This window comes from Orbicella faveolata, unplaced genomic scaffold, assembly GCF_042242905.1.
Source record: "Orbicella faveolata isolate gen_17 unplaced genomic scaffold, um_ofav_v1 contig_25, whole genome shotgun sequence".
In the NCBI taxonomy this organism is placed as follows: domain Eukaryota; kingdom Metazoa; phylum Cnidaria; class Anthozoa; order Scleractinia; family Merulinidae; genus Orbicella; species Orbicella faveolata.
In genome coordinates this window covers 2,910,627-2,921,542 of record NW_028301553.1, presented here as the reverse complement: position 1 = coordinate 2,921,542, position 10,916 = coordinate 2,910,627, and the positions used below count along the sequence as shown (strand labels likewise).

The 10,916-nt window shown below is 37.8% G+C and overlaps 1 protein-coding gene across 2 annotated transcripts in view; it reads left to right on the top strand.

The window, feature by feature from the left end:
* The first annotated feature begins 1,462 nt into the window (after nt 1-1,462).
* LOC110042303 (cell adhesion molecule DSCAML1-like) overlaps nt 1,463-10,916 on the top strand; it is a 31,129-nt gene continuing 21,675 nt past the window's right edge. Inside the window, exon 1 of one of the 2 annotated variants that reach the window (XM_020747667.2) lies at nt 1,463-1,994. In XM_020747667.2, the coding sequence (XP_020603326.2) occupies nt 1,922-1,994 (73 nt within the window). In that variant the 5' untranslated portion in view covers nt 1,463-1,921. The remainder of the gene's footprint in view (nt 1,995-10,916) is intronic. The other variant, XM_020747668.2, reaches the window with a different exon arrangement.

Here is a 10,916-nt window from a genome sequence, read left to right as displayed (position 1 = left end):
CGATGTAAACATAAAATATGTTGTGTCATTTCTCTCATGAACGGATCGAAACTTGTTTTGCAAACGCATATCCGATTGCAAATTTTTGGTGAAACGTAGTGTGTGTTTGTCGTCCTTTGCGCCAGCCGGAGCTATGGGGATGAGTGAGTGAGTGAGTGAGTGAGTGAGTGAGTGGGTGGGTGGGTGGGTGAATGAGTGAGTGATCGAGTGATCGAGTGTGTGAGTAAGTAGTGTGTGTTGTTCTGGCTAAACGATTGTTTGGCTTTTTAAAGTGCACTTTCAACAGTCTTTCCTCCGCTCTTTGAGACAGCATCTGTTAATGAACGACATTGATGAAGTTTTTATGGAGAAAAGGCAATTTTACATCAAAAGCCAGCTGAAGGCATACATTATATAATATTTAATATGCAAACAGTTGTGAGGACAAAGGGTGCTGGTTGAATACGATTAAAGACAAAATCTTGGAAAGGATAGTGATAATTATTGCAGATACGATGTAAGTATGCTTCCATTGCCAAAATTCCAAGCTTTTAGTGCTAACTTTTGGTTTTCAAGCGAATCCTGGTGTCTGTCTCATGAAATTATGGTATATAGCTGGTATTGTAACATGAATTGGAAAGGAGTATGGTAATGTATGATAATTAGCTAGATGACTTACAACAAAAAGAATGCAGCGATTTTTGAAACCTCAATTGGCATATTTTCACCTGAAAAGAAATATTACCAAGAACCGAAGAATCAAACATTTCGTGAAAAATTTCCCGGAAATTGTTTTTCCGATGAGGTATTTCAATCCTCTTTTTTGTTTTGTTTGGTATTTCTTTACTTTCGCAGCTAAACGCGGCTGAATAAACCACGATCTTTCGTCATCCTTTCTGCGTAGTTGACGATTCAAAAACAGTTTTGTCACCCGAAATGCCGATGTTTACGGGAAAATTGAAACCTTCCAATTACTAACATATTTTCTTTTGAGTAGCATTTCAGAGAGAGTAACAGAGATGTTCTTTTTTTGTAAAAGCACGTTGTGAAACAAACTCTAACAGACTCGACAATAAGGCTTTGTTTAGCTCGGTAATCAATACTCAAGTCTCTGTCTACGCAAACAAAAGCGCACGCTGTGGTTGAAATTTTCAGTCGAATGTTTTGAAGTCTAATATCCGAACCTTTCTTTAATTCATATCTTACTGTCGGATCTGCATGCTACCTGGCGCATAAATTACAGAAAATTGTAATATTACGGCTTAAAAGCTCATTAATCAATCCATCTATGGCATATAAACGGGCTAAAAAAAGTTATTTCGCTGAGAAGAAGACAGCCCCTCAAGGCGTAGGTAAAAATATCTTACGCACGGACTGTCTGTCACGTGATCTCCATGGTAACACGCAGAACTACTACGGTGTTCTCTTCATTGATATTTTTATGTTTTTACCTTTAAAGCAATTTTAAATAAATATATACTTACGTGCTTCCACAGCTTTGTATCCTGATTGGACGAGAGCTTAAAAGCTTTCATTCAACAGCCAATTAAATCGCTGGAAAGCGACAACAGTCGCTTGGGTCATTGTTTGCATGAATGGAGCACGTGGGTAAATGACATGTAGCTGTCACCAACGGTGAGAGATTCTAACGTGCTGTGGGGTCCTTTGGCGGGTCAGCCACGTGCTTGCAGACCCAGTTCACCTGTATAAACGCAAGCTCCTTGATCCAAATCTTCAAATTCTGATGTGGCTGCGAGATGGCACCGTAAAAGGCAAACTGCCGCGAGCAGACTTCCTCGAACGCGACTTGAGCCAAAACAAGCTGGCGTGCGAAGGCGGAAATTTAACATGGCTTTCTCCGTTCAAGGGAGGAATTCCAGAATTTATTTAACAATCATACAGTGTTCACTCACTCGCGAGAGGATTTAAAAAATTTGCAAGTATGTTGGCGGGTAGATTGTTTTTAATTGTCCTTCTGGGGAGCGCCGTGCGACGGAGAGATATCGCTCGAGCAGGTATGTCCAGTCATTTTGAATACATTTAGACCGGAGTGAGCGAACGGTTCTGTTCTTCTGTATTTGTAGTAAGTACGATGGATGTGTCATTACACATTTGTTACTAGTTCACCCACGTGTTAAGTCCGGCGGTAGTTCAGCAATGCTCTTGTTTAATTCTAGTCTTGAAACAAAAACCTGCTTGTCGAAATGAATTCGGAAGGTCAATTTGAGATACCTGTCAGAGGTACGCTAGTTAGGGTAAAATATTGCTCGCGAGAATCTTCTTTGCGCAAATCGCCAAGGCTGGTATTATTCTGCGCCGAAACGACTTGTCTGATAAAATTCCACGATTTTCATAAACTTAAATGACCCAGATCTGTGGATGATGCCCGAACTTGAATTAAAATTTGGCATCACAAAAATTCGATTCGTAAGCGCTTCACCCGAAACCGAAACAAACACATCACAGCTATTTTTGAATGAAAACAACATAATATTAATAAATTTTGCGATAACTGTCAGATGTTTAATTGTTCTATGTCTTACGCAAAAGAGTGCAACTCCGGCCCAACGCCAAGATATCTTCTAAAGATACTAGATGTAATTTTAGTTAGCCTTTTAATCTCCGATTTTCCCGTGCATATTGCTGCGAACTAAATAATATACCAACTTCATTCACAAGTACAACTTATGTTTGTTTCCATTTTTTCGCTAAATACTCCAGACTTATTCGATGCAATTTAACGAAATTGAGCAGGGATATAGAATAGAAAAAGAGCAATTACATTAAGCCTGTAAAATAACTCAGGGATAATTCTTTAAAAATGTTTTTTCAATTTTCTCTCAAGGAGAGGGGAGCGAAAATATCCAGAGAACCATTAGGAGAGGAATCGTAAACAAAATTTGTATATCAAACCATTAGACGGCATGTATACATCTATTTAAAAATATGACGCTTCGGGAAAACACCAGAATTATTTCCTGAAAATATGGTTGTCATGGAATCATATGATTCTTGGAAAAAATTTCAGTTTAATTCCCGAGACTGGAAATTATTGTAAGAAAAATACATCTCACATGTGTCATGTTAACTCTGGAAGCGGAAAAGTAAAATACCTACAAGTTCTAAACGATTTTCGGTGTTGTTTTTCGCTGCTTTTAACATGTAAATAACAAGAGCTTTTAAACTCGGTAAGGCGAAAAGGAGAGCAAAGATTTACGAGCGCGACAACCGGTTTTAGGTGTTTCTTAATTTAACCGATCTAGCTGACGACAAATTTCAAGAAGAAAGTAAAGCGGCTTTATTAGCGAATTTCTCTAATTATTTTTATTTCCTTTGGTGAGGAAGATTTGCAGCGATTATCAGCTCCCTAGCATTTATCTGTTTACTCTCACGTTGAATGAAATAATGAACGGATAAAAGATATCTTCAATTAATGGAAAACAGCAGGAACATATGAACGAATTGGCCAACTGCTACGGTGTTATTTTTTTTGTAATTTAAAGAAAAGTGCTCAAACGAAACGAAAGTCAAATGAAAAATCTAGGTTTGTAGGTATTTGCGTGAAATGTATCTCACTCCTGTTATGTCAGGAAGCTTAAGGCGCGGATCTCATTGATAGTGAAGGCCTTTTTTGCGCGAATAAAAGCAAGTAATTTTCTTTATTTATTTAAGATCGATATTCAATCCAAATATGTCGAAATCGCCAAAAAGCTTTCATTCAAGTGACGGGCCAAGGTTGTCATATCTCAAATTATTGTTCAAGGCTAAGGTTGAAGGGAGCGTGTAGTAAAACATTTACGAGTTCACCATTGAAAGTCATTTCGCGGGAAATATTGTCACTGAGTCGAATTTTTTCAACACGAACAGGCAAAAGAAAAGCCTTACTGTAAAAATCTCCCTGTTAGTAATTTCATATAAATATATGTAGCAAGCTTTTTTATCGCATAATTTGAGCTAAATGTAAGTGTTATCTTTGTTTTTGTTTTAATATCTGCAACTCAGTCCACATTGTACGCAAATATAAACTGAGGTATAGAATATTCACACATTTTGATCTCAAGGGGAAAATATTTAGGTATTGAAAATTTTCCGCAGAATTTTTGAGGAAACCTCTGTGTGACATAACAACAGAACTGCATTGGCTTTTTAATTAAAGCAGAAAAGCGAAAAAGGTCGCAAAGGGATTGAAATGCGTTTTAGGTTATTCAATATCGAATTTCTTTCAAATGTTGAGCCACAGACTTTCGACTAGCTAAATTGTGTCCTACACTTTAAAGCTGTTTTGAATATCCACTGTATTAAAAATTATTCATTCATGATGTGAGTTTTTATCAGTTCTTGACCATAAGAAACTTTATTATTTTCTCCACTGAGACATTTAACAAAGTTTAGAAAACATACATGGACAGGGTTGTCACAGGCGAAGAAAACCCAACCATGTATAAGGTGTAAACAGCCGAAAATATTTTGCTCTCAATCAAGGAATTATATTTCTGCACAAGGTTTAATCTCATCGCAAACCCAGACGAAATTTATTAAATTTATTTATGAATTAACACAACCATCTGCCAATGCAACGATCCGAGGCTTAACAAATAGCCTTCGCGAGATCGACTGAAAAGGACCACAATTAAAATTTGCATTAGTTTTCTCGTTCAAGAGCTGTACTTCTCTTTTATCAGAACAACAGTGAATTGTTCCTATTGGGCAAATACGAATACGTGCAACGAAACATGTAGCTATCGTTTTATACGGTCTGTTAGGCAAAGGTTCGGATTCTGGGCTGAAATTATGAACATCATTTGCGATAAGAGTAGAATATAGGTATGTACTGTTCACAAAATTCAGATGGAAAGAGTTTCCCTTAGCTTCTGATGCCTCCCTTGCCTCTCTTATTAAGATTGCCACATTTTTTTTTAACTAGTGTATGAAAACTTTCTAAATCAGTATAATCACAACAGGATTCAGTTAAGATTTATACTTTTCCATTTTACTCAAATATCATCACCAATTTTGCCTGTGTGTGCAAATTTTGATTTTGTAATGAACATTTTAGTGAACTGTAGACCTCATATATGTGCATTTAGTAAAAGAGAAATAACATTTGTTTTGACATGTCATGAAAAATCTCGATTATAGTTTCAGTGCTGTCGAAGTGATGTTTATATCTTATCTTAGTTTTATCCTCGGAGTTTGCAGTTTCACGACCGCAACGATGACGGCACAAAACACGGGGTGGTTGGACAATTCATCCTTTCAAAGCAGATGTCCACTTCGTGCCATTAATTTTCTCTCTTTTGATCAAGATTAGGGGCTAATTACGATTTACGCAGAAAATCAAAACCAACTTGCCGAGTGCGCTTTTAATAAATGATTACCAAACACGTGTTGGTGTTGTTCATGGCTGGCGCGCGGAGAGCGTCTTTGCAATAGGTTTCGACTTAGTGGCAAAATACTAGATTGTTCTTCAAGAGTTAATTGCAAAATAACCATTTCAAACAAAACAACAGCTTTAGTTTATGAATACATTAGAAGTTTTAAGAAAAGGATGCTCTTTTTATTGCCTACGAAAGCCATCATACATGCACACTCTAAGTAGTAAAAAAGCTTTAACAACTCAAGGGGCTTGTATTTATGGAAATGCAATAGCCGCCACCTGGTGCCGTAAATGGAAATTTTAATTTATCCGACTACTTCGCCCTATTTCTACCATTTGTTTTAGTGTAAGAGAAAACGAACCTCTCATGTTAAATTATTGTAAGCATTTTAGCGAATCCGAAGAATGCCGGGATTTGTAAGCGTGAACTGAGTTTGTAGTTCTCCCTTTATCGGATTCTCTTTTGCGATCGAAAAACTCCTTGGGAAAATTTGAAGAGCGCCCTGAAAAATAGGTCGAAAGTGAAGAGAACGAATATACTGCTCTTACTGTTTGGCAGGTTTATTTTCAACGGTTCGATAGTGGATCTATTTATAAGATGCAGCGTAATTTTGAAAGTAGGACCAATCTCATGACTCACTGCTCATTGTGCATTTATTTATTAGCTGTTCTTCGAAAGGCGTCTGTTTGCCTATTTACAATATGATTTCAATTTTAACGTTCGCAGTTCCTACTACAGCTTTTTGTTGCTAGTCTTTTATCTCGGCATTTCGTGCAGTGTTCCTTAAATGGTCTCCGTATGTTGCTAGTTTGCATGTTTTCCGGGTGTCACGCATGACAAAACACGATATAAAAAAAAGTTGATCTGCTTCCGTTAGCAATGCCAAGTTCATGTCGGTAGCTATAACCTTCCTTGTGCTCAATGGGAACTCCGAGCTCTAAAATATTACCTTGGAAATTACTTGTCCCATTCAATTCAAAGCAATTTTTTTTTGAAAAAAATCGTGCAGCTTCACCGTCGACAACTTTGGACCGGACACACACTGAGTTAATTATGGTTTTTGATGTGTCAGCGTTTTCGTACGCCTGAAAGTTTTTCAGAAAAGAGACAGACGTAAAAACTGTGAATTCTACTCAATTTGGTCTCTGAGTTAATGTTCTAAGACTCGACACACATTTAAGTTGGTTACCTTCAATTTCGCCTTGCGTGCTACAAGGCAGTCGTAGAAAACCAATTCACCCAGGTGTGGGGACAAATTAGCGAAATGTTTACGGGAAAGTCACGAAAGCTGACCATTACTGAAAAACTTATGTATAACATTAAAACATATCATTTAAGAGTGAAAAAGCACGAAGTTTACCGCTGGGTTATAAACTATAAATTCACTTTTTCTGTGGCACAAACCTGTTGTGTTACGATAGCATGTTGTGTGGCAATATGGCTCGGTTGTGATTTCAGACGTATGCGTTCAACGTAGAGTAGCTTTTAATTTTTTATTCATAAAAGTTGTTTTTCACCCTTACGTCACTTACATGTATAAGACGTTTTGTAATTGTTGCAAGAGGCGCAAATCGAGACAGATATCCGTGTTGAGTTCGTTTGCTTAAAATAAGTTGAGCCAACGGGGTGCGTCGCTCTGCACTCAACAGCACACGATCATGCAATGTCGTTTGGGGTTGCGATCCATATATGTTCTGTACAGCATATTGCAAGCCAACCCAGGGCATTTCCGTGGTTAAATTCTCTTCCTGGGTATTTTATAGGGTGTTTATGATGACTGTAAGCAATAAAAGTGCCTAGGTTTAGGTGTTACTCAGAGCGAGTACGGCCCAGTAACCCTTGTAACAAATTAACTCAGCGCCACTGTTCAGCACACAGATCTCTTTTACTTTCTTTAAATACACAATAGTCAAATCAAAACTCAGTTGGAATATAGAATTTCAGTTCCTAAGTGTCAAAGTTAAGTTTAAAATCACCCCTGAGAAGCCACAAAACATGGCGATCTCAACTGTGTTTACTATTTTTTCTTTTGGTGGAATTAAATCAGACATTATGAAAAACTAAATCCAGAATATTGGTTTAAAGAGCATCACTCCACTGTGTTACTACTTTCAATGCTGTTATCCCAAATGAAAACAACGCAGGCATTACAAACACACCATTCCTACATCAAGCACAACCGGGCCAAAAGAAGCTACACTGTACTAAAATAAAATAATAATAAAAAAATAAAGATGAAAAAAGGAGGCAGATGAAAAGGGCGCTGATTAAAACTGGTGCTTGTAGAAATGAAATCTAAAACGTAGAGAATCAACTATTACAGATATGGTAAATTTGATTTAATTTGCTGTACTGGGTATTCAGCACATTACGATAAATTTAGGACAATCAAGGAAATAAGCTAACCTATCTCAATAAATAAAAATTTATTATTTGCAAAAGAGCTCGTTTTAGGAAGTTTCGATACAGAAATTGTACTGCAACACATCAGCCCACGGGCTTTCGAACCCTCCGAGGCGTTCGGTAACTGATGCTAAACAGTGGACAGCAGATTCTCAACCTGCGAAGCTAATTTCAAGCTGTACAAAGATTGCAGCTATGGCCGCGTTGTAGCCTGATTAAATATTTTCTGCACATAGATGACTTAGCAAAAACTACATGTTTTGCCATTCGTAGATTCGACAACTTGTAATATAACAGTGAATTAGAAATAGAGCTGAAGTGACATCTGGACGAGATGAATATATTTATTAGGATTCTGTCCCATCTTGCAGCGAACTTCAAAGTTTAAACCCTGAACCAGTACTCTAGGTCAAAGTGAAAAATCCTGAAGCGATTTACAAATGCGAGCTTTAAACAAGAAAGAACCTGTTTTCAGTTTGAATAGACCGTCATGCAGTTCACAGTATATATAAGCTACATGTATGTAACTTCGGGGTTAATACGAGTGTTCGATATGGGTTCTACAGTTTTTGTGGAAAATTGCCATATCAGGAAAAATCGTCTGTTAAATCTTCCTTGTGAATAATCGAAATCTCAGTTAACTGAGCAGAACGTAGCTGTAGAATAACAAATAAACGGCTAAAATAAATAACTAAATCGAAAGTCCTGGTTGTAGTAATTCATACCTGTTATTGCATCATCATGAAGCCGCAGCATGAGATAAGTTTTTATTGAAGTCCAATATTACTCTTTGCTGACTCGGTTTAAACGTCGATTTGTTTTCAGTCTGTAATAAAAGAAACTTTCCTTCAATCGGGCGAGACGCTCAGTTCACTGTCGACTAAAAATGTTGGAAACAAAAATGAAGCAGGCATAAAGTTTCAATAGAGGTGTTTTTTTTTCCTCAATCGGCGCTGGAACATCCTTTCAGCTACGAACGAATGATAGAAACGACGCTCGTCGCGTGAAAAATCAGTGATCATGCGAGTCGAGGAAGACATTTCAGTGTCGGTTGCCTTATAAGATATCAGGACCAAAGTATTGTTACGACTTAAATTTTTAAGATGTAGTCGAGCAGTACTCAGTTTGGCAATTCCGCAACGACGTGAGGATGGCGGGAAATACATTTTACGGAATAAACAATCCAGACTGAAGAACACAGACTGATAAAAACACACAGTCTTCGATCAGTCTTCGTTTCTCTCTCTGTGCGCGTTTCAAGGGTTAAACATTCCATATAATGAGTCCACGATTTTTTTGAAAATTCATAAATTCAGCTCTGAAAATCCGATCAGGTAAGCAGTGTACCATGGCGAGGGATCTCAGTGGTTTCTTTCCCTGGTTTCCTCAATCCTTCTTAATAAAAAACACCCAAGTCTGGGTTCATCCGTCTTCTTGCATTCCATGCTATTTAGAAAACCAATGGAGTGCTAATCTTGATTCTTGCTTCCTTTCTAAATCCCTAAACAACACGGTGGCTAACTTTGAGCACAGCTGCTTGCTTTATCACCTCTCCCGAATTTTCACCGAAAGAAGTATCATCAGTCAGAGACGATTTAATGTGAGAATTGCACGTACGTTTGTAGATATATTAATTCCATCGACTGAGTCCGTTTGAAATCGTGACCAGAATTTCATCAGCTTGCACGTACCCACAAGCAAAGATATTAAATCACCTTAAGTGTGCAAACCTAAGCAGTGGTCCGATGGCCTTGGGAATTGAATTTGCTCGATGATTCTAAAGCTTGAAATCGTCAGTAGTAAATTTTTACAATATTTTACACAAGAGGAACAACTTTTAGTTGTAAAGTGTCGGTGAGTAAGGTTCAAGGACCTGATTTTACTTACTACGTGACCAGTCGTCAGCAAGTAAACACTGGAATTCTAAAGAGCAATTTGTGAGTGTGTGCAGCAAGCAAGCGCGGCGATTAAAACATTTAATAGTTAAGGTTTCTTTTTTCGGGTTATTGCTCCCTTATATGGTCAAATTTCCAGTCATGCATGTGGTAAAAATTTCTTCTTTTTTGTTGAGTATTCGCCATCATGTTTTTTTGTTCGCGGTATAAATTTTGCCGCAAACAACTTAAGACCTCGTGCTTCCGTAAAAACTCATTAAAAAACCTACGCACGTACGCTTTACATAATGGCAGAGATAAAAATTATTTTCAAAACTATGCCTCTTCTTTTCTCATATCTAGCAAATATATCTGTGAAGACAACACTGCTGTGAGCACTTCTTAATTTTATGGGGATTTATGTAGCATAAATATATTTGCTATAACCCCAAATTACACTGGCCATATTCGGTTAATCTTCCGCTTCTCGTGGTAGTTTTCAAGACACGCAGTTTCATTAGGAATGCACTTTAGACGCCAAGAATAAATAAATCTTCTTTATTCGATTTTTTTTTTTTTTTTTTTTTGCTGTATTGAATGTTTAAAATTCTAGACGTGAAGGTCGATTTGTACTGAGCTAGCGTTTCGAAAAGCGTTCGCGAAGAAATAGGCCGGGCACCTTGTTCGATAGTAGGGGCTGGAGACTGCTCGTTAAGTCCATAAATAACAAAACAATCAGTACTCGAGACAAATTAGACATTTGACAGGTGAAAGTGAAGGAAAACGCTTCTTAGCGAGACTGAGTTGTATTCGGGTTTGTACCTGATTTGCTAAGAAATAAGCGCATTTCGCTCCGAATGATCAGAACATTTTTTAAATCATCGAGAAAATGAACGCTCAGGCCAGGCCAGTAGGCAGGATTACAATGCATACAGTCAAAACCCGATCTGTACTGACAACGTGGGTACACAGAAAGTGTTCTTATCACTGCGTTGAACAGAAAATTACGAGCTAGGAACCTCAGCGCAAAGACGCATTTCGCGTTAAAAATTCACTATAAATGAGTAACATAGTTACATTATAGCTACTGACAAAGTCAAGCTCTTTAATAATAAGCCATCACCCCGCTGGCTGCCAATCAGGGGGTGGTCTAGAACAGGAAGTAGTCTCTCTAGAAGATACTCGCTCGTTGGAGGTAGTCGCTTGTCGGAAGGTGGTCTAGGTCTTTGTGGGAGACATTTTCTTATCGGAGAAAGCTGGCTTACGGGATCGAGGTTGTTGG